The following is a 23,686-nucleotide window of genomic DNA, read 5'->3' on the forward strand; positions in this document are numbered from 1 at the left end:
TCGTGAACAACCACAAATCAGCACCAAGCACTACCATGGACAGGCAATCAGTCTACTCGTCGCACGTCTTCCCGGCGGCGTTCGATCAGAACGATGACAGCAGGGTTCAGACCCAGACCCAACTAGAGAACTTCATCCTCCACTTCAGACACGACAATGACTACATCTACAGGTCCGTCGACTGCTCCAAGGGTGCCTTTTGGCTTTGTCGCATTACTTACAGCTTTGTATAGAAATCAACTCAAGGAAAATGCGCTTCTCAAGAAGCACTACTGCGATGTCGATATCAGCGATCTCATCAACTACAACGAGGAACTCGCACATAGACTCGTGACAGAGCCCGCCGAAATCATTCCTTTGGTAGGCCTCCATCGTGCGACCCGAGCTCTAGCACTATACTGACCTCGCCGTGAATAGTTTGAGGCTGCTCTCAAAAAGTGTACCCACCGCATCGTATATCCTCAACTGACGAAGGTCGACCTCCCGGAACATCAACTCCTGCTCCACTCCAACGCTGAGGATGTCTCGATCCGCAACCTAGATTCCATGACAATCTCGCGTCTCGTTCGAGTGCCGGGCATTGTCATTGGCGCCTCTGTCATGTCTTCCAAAGCTACTTCGCTGTCTATTCAATGCCGTAATTGCGCCCATACCGCGAATCTGCCTGTCCTAGGAGGATTTACCGGCGTCACCCTCCCAAGGCAGTGCGGCAGACAGAGGATACCCAACGACCCCACACCAAAATGCCCTCTCGACCCATACTTTGTGTCACACGAGAAGTCGAAGTTCGTCGACCAGCAAATCATCAAACTACAAGAGGCTCCGGATCAGGTTCCTGTTGGTGAACTCCCGAGACATGTCCTGATTTCAGCAGATCGTTACCTGACCAACCGCGTCGTTCCCGGTTCGAGATGTACGGTCATGGGCATCTTTTCCATCTACCAGAACAAGGCAACCAAAAACTCAAACACTGGTGGCGCGGTCGCTATCCGTACGCCGTACCTACGGGCGGTAGGCATCCAGACTGACATGGACCAAACCGCACGTGGCCAGGCTCTCTTCTCTGACGAGGAAGAGCAAGAGTTCCTCGAGATGAGCAGGCGGCCCGATATGTACAACATTATGGCAGACTGCATAGCGCCATCTATTTATGGAAACGTAGATATCAAGAAGGCCATTCTGTGTCTGCTCCTTGGCGGCTCAAAGAAGATTCTACCTGACGGCATGAAACTTCGTGGAGACATCAACGTCCTTCTGCTTGGTGATCCTGGTACCGCCAAGTCACAGCTTTTGAAGTTTGTGGAGAAGTGCGCGCCAATTGCCATCTACACATCCGGAAAGGGCTCTTCAGCGGCTGGTCTCACAGCGTCGGTGCAGCGTGATTCCTCAACTCGCGAGTTCTATCTCGAGGGAGGTGCCATGGTCTTGGCTGATGGTGGCGTTGTCTGTATCGATGAGTTCGACAAGATGCGGGATGAGGACCGTGTGGCTATACACGAGGCCATGGAGCAGCAGACCATCTCGATCGCAAAGGCTGGTATCACAACAATTCTCAACGCAAGGACATCAGTGCTTGCTGCGGCCAATCCGATTTTCGGTCGGTACGATGACATGAAGACTCCTGGCGAGAACATTGACTTCCAGACCACCATCTTGTCACGATTTGACATGATCTTCATTGTCAAGGATGAACACACCAGAGAGAAGGACGAGAGGATAGCAAAGCACGTCATGGGCATCCACATGGGCGGCCGAGGCGTCGAGGAACAGGTCGAATCTGAGATCCCAGTCGAAAAGATGAAGAGGTACCTCAGTTACTGCAAATCGTAAGTGTTGTCCATCGGCATGCCTACTGATCAAATGCTAACAACAAACTCCAGACGTATGGCTCCTCGTCTCAGCCCCGAGGCTGCTGAGAAGCTCTCTTCCCATTTCGTTTCCATCCGTAGACAAGTCCACGCGGCTGAGATGGAGGCCAACACAAGGTCTTCTATCCCTATCACCGTTCGTCAACTTGAGGCTATTGTTCGTATCACCGAATCATTGGCCAAGTTGACGCTGTCTCCTATTGCAACAGAGGAGCATGTAGACGAGGCCATCAGACTGTTCCTGTGCTCCACGATGGATGCTGTCAACCAGGGCAGCAACCAGGGAAGCAAAGAGCTCAACGAGGAAGTCAGCAGATTAGAGACGGAACTCAAGCGTCGTCTTGCTGTTGGATGGGGCACAAGTCTCGCGAGTCTGAGACGCGAGATGGTGGAACAGAAGGGGTACAGCGAGCAGGCCCTCAACAGGACGCTGATGATCATGCAGAGGAGGGATACAATCATGTTCCGGAACCAGGGTGCGCAGGTGTACAGGAATGCAATTTGAGGTTGGCTATGATTGAGGGACTGCTTTTGGTGCTCCGCGTCATTGCGGGAGATGGTTTTGAGGGATACGGCGGCAGCATTCTGCATATGAATGAAATGATAATACCAAGCTCTTTGTTACGGGGTATGGTTTGGGATTCTTGAAATGTCACTCTGTGAGGAACAAAGGTATGATATACTCTTTAATTGTCAGATCTGAGCCTATCCTCAAGCCGACCAACCTTGTGGCAGATACCTAAGAACACCGCCTTCGATGGGCCATTCAGTATCAGAGTATGCAACCTTCCAATGCCTCGGCAGAGTGCTCGTGTTGGAATACCGTGTGGGCCTGGATGACGGGAAAAACTGTTAGCCGCATGAGCTGGAAGGTTCCGCGCGCTTCCAAAAAAGAGTTGTGATAACAGAGCGATTCAGATATGCCAGTTTTCCGCAGGCCCAACCCGGTCGAGTGCATTGGCCAAAGCCGCCGCCCTCGCGGCTGAGCAATCGGTTTACCAGATGCATGGGTGTCATCCGCATCTCCAGAGGGGACTGTGTTCATTTGGGCATGATGGTCTATATACTACGTACCTTTTGACGATGCAGGAGCCATGATCCTGACTGCTTATGGGCCTGGGACAACTTCCTTTTCGGAGCTCTACCAAATGTGGGTTGTAGATGGCAAGGTAACCAACATCACGTCACATATCAAAAAGGCGTATAGCAGAGAGCTAGAGAAAGAGCACCTCAATACGAGGGCATGTCCAAACTTGCATCAGGTGATCGTCGCATCATGGGAAGCCGCACGAGGGGCCCTCGCTGACGATTGTTTTTAACAAGGGCATTGAAAGAGTTCATCTTGACTCATCCTCAGGTCTCGTCCAGCAGCGTAGAATGTGATGTGAAATCGTTGCAGGCTGGCGATTATTTGATTAAGGTGGTCTTAGGTTTATGGAGAGGAGAAGAAGAGTAAAAGGCGGCTCGCGGTCGCGAGGTTTAAAAATTGCAGAGCCTGCCTGGCCCGTTCCGCGGTGTGGGGCTGATACAGTACCACGTGACTTTGATGTGTGTGCTGCGGCGTTGTGGCTTGGGTGCGGTACCTCGGGGCTTACGTACACAACGTGGTATTGTTACTTCTGGGCACCTTGGTCTGGCTTATGTAAGATGCGCACCCAGGCTGGTCAGGTACGCTGCCTGCCGGTTGCCTGATCCGGCCACGCCCCTCCTATCTCGAGGTGGCAGGGTGGGTGCGTGCCATCGTGGTGAACCTCAACTCCAAAGAGTCCAGCCGTCAGGGCCCGGTGATCGGGTGTCGGGTGTCGGAGCACGGTGGTCATGGTTTCCTGGACGATTCACTGGTGGAGGGGGCCTTGCTTTTGGCTCTGGTCCCAGAAACAGCAGACTCTCATTCTCCCACCCCCCCTGTTGTGTCAGGCTCACTCCCTCCACTCTCCCAGTCTTGTCTGCCACTCCCGCGGCAAACTGCCATTTGCCCACCTCACTCCCTCTTCCGCCGCCGTCGGGACTCACGTAGGGTAGGTACTCACACCCTCCCCCCCTCCCCCATCTTCCCTCCCTCCCGCCCTCTGAACCTACCTAACCAGCCCAGGCTTACCTCACCCACCCGACCTAACCTTTCCGTAGCGGTAGCAGTACCTAACCCGTCAGTGTCTTTTGCCAGTGCCAGCCAGCGCAACCCACGGCCCAGCCAGTCCCAGCACCGTACCAGCCCAGGCGGCCACCCCCGTTAAGCGAGCAAATTGCCTCGCTCATGTGTCCGCCCCCTTCACTCTACGCTGCACCGTTCAGACTTCACTTCTACCAACTCCACCACGACCTGACGGCTTGATCACGGCACAAATCGACCACCGACCCTGGACAGCACTCTATCGCCGTCGGATTACTTTCGCTACGAGTGTATCTGCTGGAAATCGTCATCAGGAAAATTTTTAACCCCCACGACAAGGCGCCGACGATCCACGAGGAAGCCGAGAGTGGTGCATGACGCTGCATCGGGGGATTGAGAGCCGTCGGCGGTTTGGCGCGACTCGCCACAACAACCCCCTCATCCTCTGATCTCGCCCAGAGCGAACATTCTTATCGAGCGCATCGTGGAATCCGGTTGAAAGGGATCTTGAAAGGCTTTTTCGGGAAAAGAAAGTGATTTTTCTTTCTTCGCGCCTTCCGATTCGGAGACGCTGTGACAGCAGCCGCCAATCCTTGGTCCGTTTCGACTTCCTCACCCTCACCGATCCGCAGCAATCACGATCACGACGCCCGCGGCGACGAAGAGACGATCCGAACTTCCTGCCATTGGCGAAGTCAATATGTCGTTCCATCCTCGAACCCCTCAAAGCCCTTCTCAGTTTTCTCCGGCAACTTCCGATCTCACATCGAGCATGAACAGCTCGGCCCCGTCAACAGCCACAACTCTGCCGACACCCGCCCACAGCGTCAACGGCAGCGCATCACAGCCCTCCGATATGTCGCAGGACATCGTCATGGGCGATGACTCGCCCCATAAACGCAAGCGCCCACTCGAGGATTTGGGTGATCGAGATCAGAAGAAAGCCCACATCGAGGATAGCAAAACTGGTATCGAGGCACTCCACCTGGATGTCGGAGAGAAATACCTACTTTGCCAAACTCGTAAGGCTCCCTTCAAAGTCCCCTGTTTCCGTGGCAGGCTGTCTCTGTCTTGCCATCTTCCCTCCCCTACGGCCTATCTAGTATTTTGGGCCGGTTCAATGTCGGACATATTTGGTTAACACTGAGCTAAATAGCGCACCACGAGAGACTGCCGCGTATCACGGAAGACCTCTTCGAGATGTTCAATCTTTCGGGTATCGCCGCAGAAGTCGCTCGCGAAAAGCCCAACGGTGAGAAGAACGCTCTGCGGAAGACGTACAAGGGTCAAATCAAGAAACTCGGAATTCTCGGCCGCTTCGACTCCGTCGCCCAGGACTGGGATGCTCCGAGAGACAAGGACGGCGAGAGTGGCGACAAGAAGAGAGAGGTCTACCACGGCTTCCGGGAATTGCTGGAGATTCCCGATGCCGAGTATTGGGGCACGCGGAACGACCCTATCACCAGTGGTCTGTCTGCTACTGTCAAGTCGATGCTCAACCGAGCAACGACTATGGCTAAGGGCCCGCTTCCTGTTAAGGATTGGGACAGCTCAGTTCTCGGAGACCTGACCCCGGGCAGCATGGAAGCCTTGAGACAGGGTCTCGGTGGCAAGGTGACTGCCCCAGGTACGCCATCCGCAACCACACCCAACCCCTTTGCGCGAAAGCAGCAACAGGGACCTCAGGGGGCTGTTCGTCCTCAACGGACAACCAAGAAGCGTGGCTACGGTGATAACAGCTTCGAGGGATATGGCGAAGGCTTCCCTGACGACGGCTACTCTACGGGAGATGGCGATGATAGGGGAGGTCAGAAGCGTCGTAAGAAGGTTGGCCTTATTGCATCTATATAAGGCGTAACTGATCTAACACACTACGCCAGGATAACGGCAACGGCCAGACGTTCCCGAACACGATGCGTCCGCAAGGCTACGGATCCAGCGCCGTGGGTGCTTAGAAGCCACCTCCGGCGGCTAAGGTCGGCAACCGCCGAAACGCTCGCAAAAAGGGCTAAGCCCGAATATTGCCTTTATCTCATTTCCACGACTGGCCATCGTGTTGGATATCGCGGGTCTGCAAGCACCTTGCTGCTGGCACTGAAGTTTTGGGTTGCGAATCAGATCCATGCCCGTTGAATGACCACGAGGCAGTTCCGCAGGAAGATTGAGGGCCAGCGGTTGACGACGATGCAACATGCGCGCGTCAAAAGAGGTACCGCTTCGAGGGTTACGGGGGGCCAAAGGCGGTGGTTGGACGGGGGCATATCTGCCCCCTTTTGATGAATTATTCCACTTCCAGCAGGGCGTTCAGGGGGATCAACTTACTTCCTTGTTACCATTTTACTCCTTTTTTGCTTTTTTTCCGGTTTTTTAACGCATTCAGTCGAGGTTGGGCAAACGAGAAAAAAACATGACCGACTGAAAGAAGGGACGGGGGAAAAAATACCACGCGGCTTCACAATGGGGAGGACGAGGGGAAGGTCATTTCTAAAGGGCTGCTACGAAAGGGGACGGGAATCATTTTACCACGAACCACGACCACCACAAACCGCAAAAACCAATCATCACAAACCACCATCACCACCGGACACTTTTCCAAAGAAAAAAAAAATCATTTCTTCCCCTCTCCCACAATCCCACACACACAAAGAAAGGCAAAGGGGGTGGGTGGGGGGACTTCAGAGGCTGGGTCGTTGTAGCACTAACACGAACAAAACACAAACAAGTAATTCCAATAGAAGGCGTGAAGAAGGCCTCTACACACACAAACACACAAACACACTAGATATTGTATGAAATTGTGAAATCGCCTTTTCGTTTTTATTCTTCAGGGTTGTTAAACTTCGAACTCTTGATTGACTGTATGTTCATGTCACGAGCAAGATCACTTTGTACTAAAGTAAAATGTTTCTTGTTCGGTATCAACTTCACTGAGGTGGACTAACCCGCCTTCTAGACATGGACAGTCCTGCTGCCTCGTCCTGCCCCGTCTCCCCAAGTCCACGCATGTACCCCAGATTACAACGTCAAGGTGCCCAAACCTCCCCGACATCAAGGTATCAAGGATGTCAGGCTACCAAGGCCATCAAGGCATCTCCATTATCGCCCTGACGCTCAAGTCATCCTGCACCCACGCCACGATGCGCTCCCCGACGTCGCCGATGAGCGTGTCGTAGTGCGGGCCCGGATGAAAGAGGCCGCAGTGGGCGCCGACCTCGTCCATGCCCTCCATGTACACCGACACCCACGTCTCGTCGCGTTTGCCGTTCTTCTTGCCGGGCAGGGTGCAGAATTTCCGCTCCTTTTTGGGTTTGTCTGGTTTAGCGTTGGATTTAGCATTAGCTTTCGAGTTGGAGCTGGAGTGTGCGGCGACGGCCTTGGGACGGCTTGGGATCGCGGTGTTGTTGTCGTTGTTGGTGGCGGTGTTGACGGATACCGCAGAGGACGAAGATGGTGCAGCGACTGCGGGCGGCCGGTTTTTGACTGCTGCCGCGGCTCCGGCAATAACAGTCGCTGCCATTTCGGCCTCGACCTCTGCAGACTTCTTCTCCTCCTCCTTCTCATCATCATCATCATCGGCGTCACCATCGAGCGGCTCCCCGCGTAATCTCCTCCCCTCCCTCTCCATCCTCTTGGCCTCCTCCGCCAGCCTCCGCGCCTCCTTCTGATCGTGCGTTTCTTCAGCCGCTTCCCTCCGGGCCGCCTCCTCCTCCTGTTGCCGCCGTTTCTGTTCTTCCTTTTGCAACTTCAGTCCTTCCTTTTCGATCCTCTGCGCTTCCTTGGCCGCCTCCTTTTCCACCTTTTTGCGGCGCTTCTCAACGAGTTTCTGACGCTCCTTGATGGCTTTGTCGCGGCTCTTGACGGCAGACTCGTACGCCTTTTGCGCGCGCTTGCCTTCCTTCTCCGCCTGTTTCCGGGCGTCCTTGTCCGTGTACCTATCTAGATCCGGGGGTGTCGGCTGTTCGGGGAGGTCGGGGATGGGCGGTAGTTCTGCTTCGGGTATGACGTCTCCCATGGGCGTCGCTGCACCGCCCTCGGGACGTTTCTCCGTCTCGTCGGCCGCCACGGTTGGAGAAGTTGAAACAGGCACGGTTTCTTCGACTTGGGTGTCGGTATTGAGCTCCTCGTGTGAGTCGACATCGCCTTCCTTCTCCTTACCCTTTGGTTCGCGCGTCTCCTTGTCGAGCGCATCGGTCGAGTGCGAACCTGCCTTTATATCATGGTCAAACCGTGCCTGCTGTTCCTCGTGGAGCGTCGAAAGCCGTTCATCAATGTCCTCCATCGGAATCGGCTCGAGCAGTTCCATTTCCTGTCCATCGTCAGACGACAGAGAGATCCTGGGCGTCGACGAAGACGGTGGAGATAGATGGGAGCCGATTTGCAACGTACTCGGGGCCACGCGATGCTCGGGGGACGTTGGTGACTCGGGGGATTTTGGCGAGTCTGGCGTCTTTGGTTTCTTGGGTCTGCCCGAGCTGAGTGTGTAGTAGTTGATGAAGCGGACCCTGACCTGAGCCGGCCGGTTGACGTTGTTGCCATCGCCTATGTGCTGCAGGGGGTCGACGCTCTCCATGGCGCGGAGCTTGTTGTACCGAGCATTCAGACCGGGATAATCCGCCAAGCAGCCGCCGTATTCGAGATGAGACATGACGTGGTTCTTGGTAGCGTCCCAGATGCCCTCGCGGCTGTGCTTCTTTGCAAAGTGTCCCAGCCGCCTCATAAAGGTACGATCTTTAAGGTTCACGTCGTTGAAGAAGGATGGGTTAAAGGTAGGATCCGGCTGCTGCGGTGGTGCATTGCTCGAGGAGATGGATGGTGTGTTGCTCGGGTGCGGCGAGAGGTCTGCACCGAGTGAGCTCGTCGTCTCCAGGGTGTACATGGACGGGTTGGGACTGGTCAGGGCCGAGTTGGTAGGGCTAAGCTGGTTGAGGGCCTCGTGCTCTGGCTTCTCCTCTGTCGGGGTGGCCGGTCTGAACAAGCTGGATATTCCAGCGACAATGATGCCGGGGTGAAGGCCAAGGAACGGTGAGTCCAGTGAGATGGTGCCGAGGATACGATGCTTGTACGGGTGGCGTCGGTACGGGTGCCGATTAGGCTGAAGAACATGTCAGTCAAGCTGTCTATCGACCTTGGATGTACATGGGCAAGTTATACCATCATGGCAACCTCGGCGGCGAGCAGTCCTCCCATTGAGTGTCCGACGAGAATGACATCAGTCGAGTCGGACTCGTGCGGCTCCAGCCACTGGCTAAAATTATCACGAGCCACATCGATGGCCTTGTACGTCTTATAGCGAGGGTAGATTTTGGAATGGACGACGTGCGTCTCCGCAAGAGCTTCTTTGAGGTGATTATGGACGTGAGCGGGGAACGAGCGAAAGGACGACTCGTTACCGTAGAAGCCGTGGATGTAGATGACGAGCAGGGTCCGGCGGGTGACGCCGTCGCGGTCCTTTGTGGACGGGGCAAGCGAGTGAGCCGATGAAGACCTAGGATCGGCGAGGCGCCACTTGGAGTCCACGATGCCGAGACCGTCGGCGGCAGAGGAGGAAGGGTAGCCCGAGGACGGACCGGCGACGGCGGCGGTAGGTGGGGGCGGGAACTGGGTTGAGGACGTGGAGCCAAGGTGACCGGAGCCGGAGGCGGATGCGGTCACGGAGTAGGGCGGCGGTGGTGCGGACGAGGACGAAGGTCCGTCGTAGGCGTAACCGGACATGACGTCAGATTTTGGGCAAAGCCCAGACAGGTGTGTATGATGTGGAGGTCTAGAATGTGCTGTACTTTATCTGTACTACTGTGTATGTGGACAGGAGTGGAAGAGGAGGGGGAGGGGGTACAGGGGCGGTAAAGCTTGGGGAGGGGTAAAAGGAAGGAAAGGGCGACCACGGCGAAGAATGCTTTTAGGGATGAGAGCTTCCAGGTGTTGCCGTGTGTGTAGGTGTTTTGCGATACGGAAATGGAAGAAGGAAGGATGGAGTCGGATGTCCAGATATAACACGGAGGGCCAGAGACCCGTCACGGCCAACGGGCATTGATGAGGGTAAGGAGGAGAAGGAGACCGTGGGCTATTTCATTGACATTTGCCTTGGTTGAGGGTGCTTGCTGCAAGATGCAAGAGTCTGACCCAGGCGCACGCGTCTTGGTCCTGATGAGTCCAAGGTACTGTAGCTTTGGCGTGTCGTGGTAGGTCGAGATCAGGTACTTACTCCAAGGTTGGTAGAGAAGCCAGAGGTAGAGGTAGGGATTTAGCTGTGGGATGACTGCTGGAGAGTGGAGGTACGAAGTACCCGAGTGGTGCGGTGCCGTACAGAATACGCGGGAAAAGCGAAACTCGGGTACTTGGACTCTCCTACCTTACCTCATCCGTACCTGGCCTGCCTGACCTGATTAATACGGATACCTTCTGGTGAGAAACCTCATTGCGCCGCTGCTGCGCCCTGTTTTCCCAGGTGGACAGGTATCCGTACGCCAACTGCATTACCTTGATTTTTTTGGGGGGTTTTTTTTTTTTTTTTTAACAAGCTGCCAAGTACGAAGTACCCGACGGCAAGAAGGCATCTCAGTCACCTCTCGTCGGAGACCTAGAGCCTCTAGAGGAGAGAAAAGAGTAGTCGAACCACCACAGCCACTTTGCGCTTGCCTGTATCAGGCCATCAGACGATAAGCCCCAGACGGGCACTGGCCTAAGGTAAGGTAAGGGAGTGGCTAGGTGACTGGCTCCCGCCACCCACTGGCGGTTAAAGATGCCGGAGCCACGTTTGGCAGCCACTCCCACCCAAAGTTGGCATTCATGGCAAGTAGAAAATGACGACATGCTGCAACCTCGAAACAAAAGCAGTCGTAACCTCCTCGGCGAACCACTTCCCAGTCCACCTCCTCGCGTTGCCCTCGCCGTTGCAGTCCTCGGGTTTTCGGATCTGTTTTCGCGCGGCTCGCGGTTGAGTCGTCGGTTTTGCATACACCGCTTACCGCGTAAGGTATCTGCAGCACAGCCATTTACTTACACCCAAACGTTGGGCCTGAGTCAGCCACGCTTTAGTCAAGTCGCAAGTCGCAACCAGAACGTGGAATCGCGACATTCAAAGTCGGCACCTAGGAGCGCAGGGCTCAAATGAGCCAAGTCGGAAGTTTATGGCCGCGCCTGACTGCCTACCTCAGAACTCTGTTACGGATACGCATGTTCAGGCTTCGCTTGAATATAAGTGTTAAAAGAAAGCCATCAGGGCTGTGCGAGACAAACTTTTGACTCGCAGTTAGTCTATCGCTTCCCTCTTCACCTCGAGAGCCTCATCCAGTCTTCGACTATTCAACAATGTCCCAGGAAAAAAAGCAGGACTCCGTCATTGATAATTACGCCAAGTCGGGCGTCAATAACCACTGCATCACTCGCTCAGAGATTTAAGAGACTTTTAAAAGATAATTGCAGCGTTTCCACTGGTTCATGATACATAAACAGGAACACCCTGACAGCTTTCCCTTCCAAGTTTCCTTCGATACAGCAACTGCGCGAACTCTATCTGTGCTTTAATGAGCTTGCTGGTTCAGTGCTTGGACGCGTAGAAGTTTAATACTCGGCAGGTGTGCCACAAACCAGACAAAGCAGTAATAATCAAAATTGAGCCCTGCATTTGTGCAGGTTTTGTAGACCATCAACTCCTGCCCAATCAGCATCTTTCACGGCGCAGACCGTCAAGTTTGATTTCGATATCCTCTATGCCTGCCAAACCCCCTTGAAGATGGTCCCCTCTAAAAATCAGGTTGGCTGAGAGAGAGAGAGAGAAAACTCCCCGTTCTCTCAGATGAACGTCCCATCGTCCTGTTGCGGTCATTTTCCTCGATTCGGGGGCCGAGGGTAGGGCAGGGGCCGGCAGGGCTTCGCCATGGGTGATGGATCATTTGGGAGATTACACAGATTAGATTAGATACTCCATCGTCGCTCTTCTCCGTTGCAACCGTCGCCCACTCCAACAAAAGTTTGTTCGAAAACCTCGAACGAGTTTCATCGAAGGGTTTGTTATTGTCTGTTTCTGGTTGATCTGCCTTGCTGCCAGGTATGGTCCGCCAAAGGAGAATAAAAATATCGAAACGGCGCCCGGTAGTTGATAGACATGGTTCCGCGGCGCCAATTTCCTCATCTTCAGGTGGACGTTCGTCCGTCGGGACGACGGGGTCCAAGGTTTCCAGAAGGACGGGGCCTAGAACGAGACAACAAGAGAGAACAGACAGACGGCAGACGGCTATCCGTCCTCAGACATCGTGTGTTCTGGCCCACGGACACGGCCAATTGTACGCTAAGCTGGTCGCAGTTTCGTGGAATTCAGTGCGGCTCCTCTTAGAGTAGAAGTGAAGAATTCGATGCGAGCTATAGAAGGGTAGCTGCCCGTCGTCTCGGGAACGCGCCCAGGAGAAACCCACCGGGATGGTAATGAACGTGCTTTCCTACGGATAGAGTCATTGTTGTCTCGCGCACCTTTTTGACTCTTGTTCCTGTGGTACAGAGTACGGATACTGTGGTTAGTCTACCCATGTTTACGCTGCACAACATCTGCACTACACAGCAGTCTTAGCCAAACCATCGACTGCACCCCCAGGCTGTCGAACGTTCGACAAGCCAAGAGGTGCAAGCCTTTCTTTCATTGAACTCCACTTTACGCCTGTCGGGGAGGGGGTCGGTTCAAGGGAGGATTACGTACAGCCGTGGAGATCTTGTCATTCCAGTGCCGTGCTTGGTCTTGGATGACGCCGTGGTTCGAATGACAATCTTTCCTTGGTGCGAATGCCAAAATGTGCGAATACTTGGACAACGCTCGCTGCCATGTCGCAAGGGAAGGAAAGCACATTCGACGGCCCCAGAATTCAGAGAGCCTCCTGAGACGCGCTAAATCGTCTCATACATACAATCGTTCAACTTGCCAAATGATACCTATATGTTAACGCATAAGTTATGACCTGTAAACGGGGAAGAAGCCGAACACCTTAATTCTGGGTAATTCGGACCACTGGCGCCAGTAAAAAGACTCCATTGTCAGTGAGGCAGTGAAGAGCAAGTTCCGTCACGCCGAGAAATATAACGGGGCAAGGGAAAGGGGGCATCAGAAGAGACGGGGGTTCCAGGTTACCCCAGTGTTTGTTTCGATGGAAACGAAATTCGTCCCATGATCGCCGAGCCTCGCCAAGCTTCCAACACGCAGAGACAGAGGCGACAGAGCAGGCTCGAGGCTTGCCGTGCACTAGGAGAGAAAACCAGATGGAGGCCCCTCCCATCTCAAAGGCATGTGGGTGCTCGACGTCTGTTAGCCACCCGCTTCTAGAACGAACCTATCGTTGTAGAATTATCCGTAGACTTCTGTAGGCCTCGGTCAAAGTTGAAGGAGTCTGACAATCGTCTTCCCCTGGTTGATTCGGCATACGGGAGTCAGTTGTTACCCGTCTTTTGAATCTTTTGCAACCTCGCCAGGCTCACCTTGCTAGATTTGAGGGGAATCCTAGGCTAGGTCGCATGTACAACAGCCAATATTCATTTCGTGTAGGTACTGATGCGGGTATATGCTCTGCCATTGTTTCTCTGCGTTGGGCGTTCGCTTGGTTTCTTTCCCTGGAAGCATACCTTCCCCTCGCCCATAACACCTTTCGATACTATGCGTTTGGAGGATGAAGAGGGGCTAATCCGTCCCGTCCGTCTCGTCCGCACGTTTCGTTTGGTTTTTCGCCCGGGGCGCCGGCCATGGCAGCCAAAGGGTGAACGGCCCCACGAACTCCATGAAGGGCCCCCAAGAAATGGAACCCAGGCCAGGGGTCTAGATGCATATGCAGGTACCGCGCACTGTATGCCGTATCCGTGCGGCCACAAGAAGAAACAAAAACATCATATCCGGCTTATGGAAGACTCTATTCAAAGGCGATAGTGAACGAGGAAAAGCGAGCATTTGCTTGGATTCGTGAAGTTTGGCTCCTTCGTGGTGAATACGAGGTGGAGGGTGTCTGCGGTACGAGGTGAGGAAAAGCCACGAAGCTGCCCCCAACAGAGCCGCCCAACGGACTTCGGTAGGTACTGATTGCGAATGATTTGACTTCAGGTCAGAAGGCGCGAATGAGTCGGCACAACCCTCGGGGGAGTGAAGAGTACTGGTCAGGCAGGTAGGCGGCTCGCAGATGACATGGCGAGACTGCAGATTTCAATGTTGGTCACACAGTTTGATTTTGGCGCATGCCTCCTCGACATGCATGCGTGGACAAACTTTTTGGTCGCATTCTCGGATCGAATTTTTGCTTGTATTTTCCTTTTCTTAATTTCTTCTCTTCCATTCTCCACTGTGGTTGGCTCGTCATGCGCCGTCTAGCGACGATGGACTTGTAGAGTTGCGAACTTTATGCTGCAAGCTGTGAGAAGTGTTGACTATTAAAATGCTGGCATCAGTTCAGCGGTAGCCGTAGCTGAGCGACGAAGACAACGTACGAAAAGTTGGAGTAGTGGAGTCGCTAATACTGGCTCGTGTCGTCGTAAGTTGGCCCATTTATTTCGCAGATATTTTTTATTCCATTGGATTCCGAATCTCCAAAATGCAGATGCAGAGCCGTTGACCCTCCTCCTCAAGCATTGGTTTGGGGAAGGTGGGCGATCCTTCATGGACCTCTCTGTCTCTAGCGTCAAGATGCTTCGTCATGGTTGGTATCCGTAGGTATCCGTAGGCACGTTATTAGTGTGGTAAGATAGCGTACCCGGGAGACATGTCGGGTCTGGACCTTTCTGGATTCTGGATGGCAGTTGGTCGAGCGGGTTGCGCCGCGTGCGCCGCCATGATCTCGTGGGCGAAACCAACGGCGCCAATTGAACGCGCAGAAGACGAGTTGAATTGCTCACGGACACGGACCTCGTAGCCAAATAAAGATTTTTGTAAGGGAAAACGAGACACATTCGTCGGGCTTGCGCAGGCCATTCCTTTCCTGGACCTCGTGTGTCCATGTCTCGTGTGTCTTGTACGTATTTTTGACGCGGTGCCTTAGTCAGACTTGTCGGCTTCCTCTCTGTGCCTCTTTCGTCCCATGCATCATCTCATTTCATGTCATCCCGACGGATGGTGGTGTGTGCTGGTGCTGTCACCTCTGATTTGATCGGCGGGATGTTTCTCGTTTCCTTTTCTTCACTGTCGCCTTCATGCCACCGAAGGGCCTGTGCTTTCACCTGTCTGTCCATCGATTAGCCATTGCCTTTCCATCCAAAGCCAATGGACAGTGTACAGTGTATCCATGGACCATAAGGTACGATTGAAGTCATTGGCAATGAGGTACGGGGTACCGCGTAGGTTGCGTTGGATGATACGCCGTGTGTTGACTGGCGTACTGTGCGGGCCTCGATGTGACAGGCACCAAATGGGAAGACGTGAGAGGGATACTGCGTAGAAAAGAAAGCAGCAAGAGAGAAAAGGACAGGACGCCATGGCGATGGGGTGCATGTTCCCTGCCCATCCCCTGTCCCCTGTCCCTGGCCCATGGTGCCCGTTCCTGGTCGGCCCATGCCCCCATTACTGGTGGAGGGGGAGGGGGCCACTGGGGGCACTGAGAGAGGGGGGGCCGCTCCCCGTGATAGTGGACAGTGGAACTGCTCACTGCAACTTTGGCGAGGTGTGTTTGGCCAATGGGACGCGATGTCCTCCAACTAGCAGCCACTCGCCAATATCAAGCGAGATTATCGAAATCTTCCCACCTGCGAGTGACTGCAATCTGCGCCTGTGTGCCAGTCCTACTGCGTACCTTTCGTGCTTTGCTACGGAGTATCCGTACCTTCTTGTCAATTCTGTCTTTCCAACCGCCCAGTGCCAATGTCCTCCTCTGCTTCTACCAAAAGTCCAAGGCCCCCCCCCCCCCCCGACACTTCTCAGGGCAAGAACAGATTGAAGTGAACAGGGCGACGCCCACCTCACGTCGAAGCGCTCAACTTTGACCGAAAAGGTGTGACTTTCTCACTTGACTGGACCTGCGTTGTTTCCCTTTCCAAACGGATATTGCATGTTATTACACTACGGAGTACCTTACCCTACCTTACCTTACCTTACCTTACCTTAGAGCCCGGCCTACGATCGATCCATTGCCTATTATTATCGTCGTGCCTGCTCACTCCACTCCCCCCCCCCCCCATCCGCGGCGCCTGTGTGTCTGTCTGTCTGTCTGTCTGTCTCTTCTCTTCTTCTACTCCTCCCTCATCCTTCTCCTACTCCGACTCCTTCTGGTCCCCTCCTCTTCGCCTCCTGCCAGCAACACACGCTTACGCCGCCATGCCATCGTCCTGATCCATCGGCCATGAGAATTGGCGGATGCAAGGGAGACAAAGGATCTCGAACACGAACAACGAGAAACGGCTGACACGAACTGTCCACGGTCTCTTCCTGTTGTTGGCTTTCTAAGTCCTTTCCGGGGGCAATCGCACTTTCGCACATACGGCATCCGGAGGAAATTTCAGAAAGAGTGTAGGGAAAAAAGAACGACCATCTGTTGATTCAGAACGAAAGGGGGAATTGCATTCGCGCGGCCCGTTGCAGGACACCACCACCACTTCCACAACCGCCAACCACCAACCACCAACCACCAGACGATAGTACCATTTTATCGACACATGGCCATGAGGATGCCAAGAATGAAATTCGAATAGATCGACAATTCTCATCCAAACACAAACCACACACACACTCGCTCACACTCGCTTACTTACCCGGTGATCCAACACCAGTCACTCGTTTACCTTGTTTCTATCTTTATTCCCGTCCCGCCCTGGGAACACGCCGGCTTGAAGTTCGCCTCCCCCAGTTTACCAAAAAAGACAACCAACCACACACAACGGCCGGGGCAAAAGCTCAGCCTCTGCCTACTTGGCCCAACGCCACCCCATCGAAGCCATGACTAAATCACTGCGCGGGTCTTCACTCCCTCAGGCCCGCTCATACCATCACAATCATTACCATTTACACAACCAACGTGCAGCCACCCCCGAGAATGCGAATCACCACCATCGCCAACTCGACGACCCCAGCCCGACGACTCCCAGCCCCGACGCCGCCACCTCGTCGAGTGCCGCCGCACCGAGAATCGTCGTCCAGACCGTCTCCCTCATTCAAATAGTCGATGCCACCGGCTCCCCTATCCAAGTCCAGACCATCTTCCCGACGGCCGCCACCGTGGATGCTTCATCAACCACCAGTGCCGCCCTTGACTTGTCAATTGCCGCGGTACCATCCTCAACTTCGTCCACCGATTCTTCCACGACATCTTCTAGCACGACGAATGACTCAGCACTGTCGACACCGGCGCCCACCACATCCACTTCCACCGACTCTTCCACCAGTCAAGATATCTCCTTGACGTCCGATCCTTTATCGACTCCAGCACCTTCAGAAGCTACGCCGTCACTCTACCCTACGTTGAGTGGCCAGTCAAACTCGACAATTTGTGCGCCGCCTCCCCTTTTGTCGCGTGTCCTAGACCGAAGCAGCTGACCCAATATCTAGCATTCCTTACGTCAACAAACTCTTCTTCAACCTCAGTCTCTACCACAACCAGTTTAACTAGCCAGCTTTCGTCTGGCTCAACAAGCGTCACTTCATCAATACTTTCATCCCTGTCATCGACGACATGGGGCTCCAACTCGGGTTCGACTGCAACCTCGACATCGGCATCGACCTCGGTTTCGGGTTCTAGCAGATTGAGCACGTCTACTTTTACCACGAGCGCCTCGCAATCGCCCTCAAATGAAGCGACAGCTTCCGGAGATGGGACCGCTGGTGGAATCGGCGGCGGCGCGGCGGGGACGGCTGCACCCACTTCAACCTCCACCTCGGACAATTCTAGCGGTAGCGGTTCGCCAACGCCAACGGCAACTGTCGTAGGAAGCGTCGTAGGAAGTTTGGCTGGAGCGGCTTTCCTTGTGGTGTTGGTATTCCTCGCTCTTCGGTGGAAGAAGCGTACCGGTGGACGGTTCCGCCTCAGTGAGGCCAGCGCCGGCAAACGAGGCATCCTGACCGGTTCCGGCGGTCCACCCGGTGGCAACGGCGGCGGAATGGTTCAACGGTCGTTATCGTTTGATCCCACGACAGCGGCCGCTGGTGCCGGGGCCGGAGCAGGTGCGATGGCCGTGGCTCACAAGCCTTCCTCAAGGAGGGCTAGCGAGCCTTCCGAAACCGGCGAAAGAGGCTTTGTCCGAGTAGCCGGCAGGAAACTGCCTTCTGTGCTACAAGCCGGAGGCGACGGTTACACAGATCCACGCGAGGGCACCTCAGCCACCGTGAACGATGACGAATCAGTCTACTTCCGGGACTCTCAAGCCTTTTTCGACCCCAACGGTCAAACAACACGCCTCGCACTCGGCTCGCCCATGAGGCCAGTCAGCGGTGTCGTGGTCTTCAAAGAGTCGCCGGCTCGAACGCCAGTGACCGAATCGGCGCCGTTCCCGCCTCCGGCCGCGTCTCCGCAGACAAATCCGCCGTTCGTCCCGTTACAGCCCCCCGGTCGGGACCCAATTGGTCGGACCTTACCTTCACAGGACGGGTCTCGGGGCTCTCGGGGTTCGGCTTCTAGGTTTCACGAAGACATGTGAATTCACTTTTTTCCTTTATGCTCAACTTTTTTTCCCTTCTTCTTTCTCATTCCCAGCTCGGCCAATGCCGAGCTCGAGGGCAACGCCGGGACTGCAAAAACGTACCTTGAGGCGTATTGTACATTCTTACCAATCTTTCAAACGATAATTACTAGTACTTATTTGGAGGGGTTTTGGGTGGTGGGGGGTTTACACCTTTTTTGCTTTGTGCCATCTTTGCGGACTCTACGACGGCATATGGAATGGCGTTGAGAGAGTTTCTGGCACGTCTGATATGAGCCTTTTTCGTTCTGGTCGTGCGGAAGAGAGGTGAATCCATGGAGAAGGGGGAAGGGATATGGATTCAATTTTTCAAAAGCAAGCAAGCACGCACGCGTGCGCCGGCTCCGGACCGCAATTTCTGCATTGGCATCCGCAGCTGAGGCGAGTGTTGGGCTTGCTTGGATGTAAATAAGTTTTCTTTTCAAGTTCCGCCCCAAGACGGGAGACGAGAAAGAGAGAGTGAGAGGTCAGAGACGGGCCAAAGGGGATAGAGCGTGGAGGGCAACATTAGATTCTGCCTTTTCTGGCCACGGCCACGAAGGGGAGAAAAAGAGAAGATGAAGTCTATCCGACCTCTTTTTTTGCCAACGGTTCTTCTGCCCCTACCTTACCTCACTTGCCTTGAGCGTACGGAGTACACGGTATCAAACCACATGCGTACGGAGTAAAAGGCGCGACCATCTTTTTCCGCGTATGGAAGTTTGTGCTCTCCCATGTGACGAGAACTCTATCTCACTCGAGCTTCCTAACCGCTGGTTGGGGATCCACTTGCGATGATGAACATGCCGTGCCGTGTCCTCCCCGTCTGATCTTTTCCCCTTGGAAGGTGGAGAGAAATCCAATTGTAGCAAGACCGGGGGTGAGGGACCGGAAGCGCCGATGCGGTTGCGTTGAACGATGGGGAGGATGGCTTCTTGCTGAGTAGTGTAAGGAGAGAAGAACAAGAACAAAAGGTTGACTCTTTCCTCTCCTCGGGCTGCCTCCGGGAAAGCTCGTAAGATTCGCACAAAGAAAGGCTTTTGCGCAAAACAAAACGCGGACCCTGATTTCATGGGGGAGGCTTTCCCCCGGAGGCGGAGTCTGAATGTTTTTAGGGGGGGGGAGGAGAAGGAGACTGCAGAGAATCCCCAAGAACGTTGTTGCCTTCCCGGGTGGAGTCGCTTTCTTGGTGAACCATCTTGAGACATGTATGAAACGGTAGGAACCAGAACGAATGGTCGTGTCGAGCTTCTTTTTTTTTCTTGCCTTTCTTCAACAACCACCCCCGTCCCAGAATTCTGGGGCTGCAACCTTGTGTCCCGCTTGGGCCGCGCCCTTACCATGACAAATTCGCCTTCAAGTTTTGGGCATAGAACTGTTGGTATTCTCTTTGCAGCGTCTTACACGATCCCGATTGGGTACGAAAGTAGGCACTCACCTCACTGTGGCCTGCTTCCTGTAGGGCGGGTGTCTCATCCATCAGGCGTTTATGAGTGTTTACCATCTCATCCCATTCCATTCCCCGGTACCGTCATCTACAACACGGGATGAAACATCTTTTTTGGGTAGTTGGTCTCAATGGAGGAACAGATGGGCATCCTGTGCAAAGCGCCCATACCACTGCGCTGCACACCCGAGGCCGCTCATGATCATCCAGTACGAGTTATCGCAAAAAGGTCGATGATGGAGGTGTAGTGCTGTCAAGTGTCGAGCCTCATCTGCCCATTGTCATTTTGCGATACTTCTCGTATAACACGGTCGTGGTGGCTTCGGGTGCTTCATACTTGGGGGGGGCAAAGACAGCATGCGCCTCCATCAGGCCAGAGCTTCCTGCTCCATAACAATAGGAGCCTCGCATAATACCCGAGCTTGGAGTAAGAAACCTCACTCCCGGTCTCAAGAGCTCCACTTCTTCGAACCCTGCGGCATCTTCAACCGTCCGAAGGTGTCGAGACCAGTATGAACCACCCACGACATCGATGGCACCTGCATTCCGTACATAGGCCCGGGATGGTTATTCGAGAAGGGCTCTAGTGCGTCGCGGACCTCGGCGCAATACATCGCAGCGGCGGCGTAACCTGAAGTAGTGAAGAGCGAGGCGCGAGGCGACAGCACGAGATCTTGCTGGGTTGACGTTGGTATCGATGTGCGATCTTGGTGGTATGCCTTGGTTTGTCTCGTGATATGCTCGCTCTAGACACTTGCGGTATCCAACGACAAAGGCCACGCCCCGTTTTCGTAGAGCGTTTCTCCCATCTCTCCTTGCCAGGATGAAATACCATGGAGTCATTGAAAATGGATCTTGAGGAGTCGAGATATTTGCTCCGGCTTGCTCGGATCAAACAGCTGCGCCCCCGGCCTCCCGCGCGCGCACTCCACCCGGCCGACTGGATATAAGCCTCGCCGAGCTGGTTGGGCATGCAAAGAGGCCTCACTGTCCGATTGTCAGAGCAATTGTGAATAAGCTGTTACCATAGCTTCAGACAGGCCTCGATAACGGTAAAGCAATTATCGTTTAGGGGGGTGGGGGCTCCGTCAATGCCCGCGAGCGGTACCGCGAATTGGAGATAACTCCGTGACGAGCCCAGGCCGGCACGCCATATGCGCATGCGAGTGATTCTCCGTGCTCGACGCCGGATGGCGGTTTCCCTCGTTGCGGTTGGCTAGCGTCTGTGACTGCGAGTGAGTAAGAGATAAGAGGAAGAGGGAGAGAAGGTTCTGCGCTTGTGCCTGTCACATCAAGCAAACCCTTGTTCCTGGACTGATTCCGAGCTAGTCTAGCCGTCAAGACTGAAAAGGTGTGTCCGAGGTACGAGAAGATTCATCTTCCCATCAGGATTTAGAGCTTTCTTGAGAGCATGGCCCCCTAGACAGTGACGGATACCGAGCCGCTTTCCTGATTGGAATATGGGAACGAGTAGAGTTCGTGATATCGTTGGTAAGTATCCGTCCCGTGTCCATTCTTATTCTTTTCTTCTGTGCCATTCCCTATTCGATGGCGCCTTCTCTCAGGTTGAGGTGAGGATCCAAGTTGGAGAACTAGATATCTTCGGACGCTCGGGACGTGGAGGAGCCCAGCTTGAAGAGGTGCAGGCCAGGGGAGGGAGATTGATTAAGGTATCCGTGCATGCACTGCAGATGGCGCCGCACGGGCGGTAGATGGGGCCTGTCAAGCCGATTCAGCCGATATGATTCGCCGCGAGAGTGTTCCTCGCACATGGTGCCGCGCCAGGGGTTGCAGAGTGACAGAGAGAACGACGGGGGGGAGGTCTGCGAATGCTGGGTATTGCTGTGTAGGGGTGGTCGAGAGCTGAGACAAAAGAACAATTCCGATATCAAAAGGGTTAGAAGTTGAAGGGGGGGGGGGGGTTAGGCCGGTAAAGTGGGATGGGTGGGGAGGAGAGCGACCTACATGACGGTGAAGTGATGAATGGTGGAAGCCAAGAAGCGGGAGACGAGGTCCGCCACGGAATGCAGGCGCTCTCCTCGTGGTCAATGGCGTCGATGAGTTGGAAGTTGGAACCGACCAGGCGGAAAACCTGGAAGTCGAATCGGTGAGGGCGCGGAGGAGCATCTTGGCGTCGCGGCTCGGGGTAGACGTGTCTCCTGGCCTCCATCGTACCCTGGAACGGATCTAGGGCATTGTAGATGCATGGCCTTGCGCTGCCTCTCTCCTGACAGCTGTACCCAGCTTTGCAGCATCGATCAAAGTGCCGAGTCATGACCCGCGAAGTATCAGACAGTTGCTCCGGCGGCCAACAGGCACCGCAGACAAGCGAATTGGCGTCGAACTTGGGGTGAGAGGCCCGTTGACTGGCGAGGAGAAGCAACTCTACACCACCACCATTACCAGTACAATGTGGTTGTGATGGTGGTGGCTTTCGAGATCCTCCAATGGCAGGCGAGGCAGCCGAAGGCAGCAAACCAAAATAGCAAAGCGACGTTTGGGGGTGTAAAAGAACGTAGCAGAATAATAAAGAGGCGCGGATTATTACATGAGATGCAGTTGAATGCCATGTGCTCTCTTTAATTCATTGGTAATAAGGTACGTATAGCCGTACCTACTTACGTTGATCTGGTAAGGAAGGAACCTAAGTCGACCTCTCGCTTCCTACGCATGTCACCCTTGTACGTATCCGTCCTTCGTACCATCTCGTCCTCCGGGCCGGCGGGCGACAGCAGCAGCAGAAGTCGGGGTCGCCCCCCTCCCGAAGCACCTCCCCATCCTTCTCCAATAAACCCCCTTGTGGAAGGTACAAGTTTCCGTTTGTTTAAGCATGTAGAATGTCGTGGGAAGGCACGAAAGGCAGGTACCTTGGGTAAGGTACGCGGATACCGTGGATGGTACCTTACAGCTGGGGGATCTGGGAGAGCATCGCGGGCAGCGAAACGAGACCAGTGGTGCCCCCTCCCCCTCCCCCCTCCTTACCCCCTGGTCAGCTACGCCCCGCTGACCAATGCCACTGCAAGCACATTGACGGACGAGTCTGCGAGTTTGCAACTCTGTAACGCCGTTTGCCCCCCCCTCCCCTTCCCCCAAGTTGTGGAAAAAGTACTGCGTACCTTAAGGTGCAACAGGAGGTGATGAGTTATGTGATACCGCCCAGCTCAGCTCTTCTCTTTTGTCCATCGTCCTTCCGTCCCATCATTCAGCCGTCAACTTTTCTTTCATCTTTCCCCCTTTCCCACCCTTCCTAACTAGCTATTCAAACTTGCTGGAACTACGGAACTTCTAAGACGTCCAACGCGATAACCTCCCAACTCCCCTTCCTACTTGTCAAAGGTACGTTCGCCCCCCTAGTTAGAACATACCTCACAAGTTCCCTCTCTACGGATATTTCCCTTTCGGATCTCTATCTCTCTCAACGTGATTCAAACTCATCAACTCGACTAGTCGACCAACAATCCCACGGTCCACCAACCCGACGAGACTTCTTACGCCACCCCGATTACCTTAAGTCAACCGCTTCACGCTCTGCTTCAGCTCGAGCTTCACCTTGACGAGACACTCCACCGCTGCGGATTCCAGGCCAGACCTAAAACGAAGAGCTTCGGGGTCTATCGCCTTGGGAGGTCCGCTACGGAAACAAGTCCACCTCTCGGCGTT

General features: G+C 54.3%; 6 protein-coding genes across 6 annotated transcripts; 3 read left to right on the top strand and 3 right to left on the bottom strand.

The window, feature by feature from the left end:
• Positions 1-35: 35 nt before the first annotated feature.
• CTAM01_04365 (MCM2/3/5 family protein) lies at positions 36-2,373 on the top strand (the record flags this gene model as incomplete). Its single annotated transcript, XM_060520395.1, has 4 exons — positions 36-172; positions 234-360; positions 418-1,826; positions 1,881-2,373. 4 exons carry the CDS (start codon positions 36-38, stop codon positions 2,371-2,373), a joined length of 2,166 nt encoding a protein of 721 aa, XP_060385040.1.
• A 2,305-nt stretch (positions 2,374-4,678) lies between these two features.
• On the top strand, positions 4,679-5,933 carry CTAM01_04366 (Rox3 mediator complex subunit; the record flags this gene model as incomplete). Its single annotated transcript, XM_060520396.1, has 3 exons — positions 4,679-5,000; positions 5,135-5,805; positions 5,859-5,933. The coding sequence occupies 3 exons, from the start codon at positions 4,679-4,681 to the stop codon at positions 5,931-5,933; spliced, it is 1,068 nt and encodes a 355-aa protein (XP_060385041.1).
• Positions 5,934-7,060: 1,127 nt separating this feature from the next.
• On the bottom strand, positions 7,061-9,690 carry CTAM01_04367 (uncharacterized protein; the record flags this gene model as incomplete). Its single annotated transcript, XM_060520397.1, has 2 exons — positions 7,061-9,070; positions 9,130-9,690. The coding sequence occupies 2 exons, from the start codon at positions 9,688-9,690 to the stop codon at positions 7,061-7,063; spliced, it is 2,571 nt and encodes an 856-aa protein (XP_060385042.1).
• A 7,174-nt stretch (positions 9,691-16,864) lies between these two features.
• CTAM01_04368 (uncharacterized protein) lies at positions 16,865-18,558 on the top strand (the record flags this gene model as incomplete). Its single annotated transcript, XM_060520398.1, has 2 exons — positions 16,865-17,414; positions 17,474-18,558. 2 exons carry the CDS (start codon positions 16,865-16,867, stop codon positions 18,556-18,558), a joined length of 1,635 nt encoding a protein of 544 aa, XP_060385043.1.
• A 2,035-nt stretch (positions 18,559-20,593) lies between these two features.
• CTAM01_04369 (uncharacterized protein) lies at positions 20,594-21,373 on the bottom strand (the record flags this gene model as incomplete). The annotated part of the gene is made up of 2 exons (XM_060520399.1): positions 20,594-20,840; positions 21,135-21,373. Coding segments are annotated over 2 exons (486 nt in total), but the record flags the coding sequence as incomplete, so codon positions are not given.
• Positions 21,374-21,618: 245 nt separating this feature from the next.
• On the bottom strand, positions 21,619-22,196 carry CTAM01_04370 (uncharacterized protein; the record flags this gene model as incomplete). Its single annotated transcript, XM_060520400.1, has 2 exons — positions 21,619-21,868; positions 21,997-22,196. The coding sequence occupies 2 exons, from the start codon at positions 22,194-22,196 to the stop codon at positions 21,619-21,621; spliced, it is 450 nt and encodes a 149-aa protein (XP_060385045.1).
• Positions 22,197-23,686: the final 1,490 nt, after the last annotated feature.

Source organism: Colletotrichum tamarilloi, assembly GCF_030869305.1.
Source record: "Colletotrichum tamarilloi strain Tom-12 chromosome Unknown Scaffold_10.1, whole genome shotgun sequence".
Classification (NCBI taxonomy): Eukaryota; Fungi; Ascomycota; class Sordariomycetes; order Glomerellales; family Glomerellaceae; genus Colletotrichum; species Colletotrichum tamarilloi.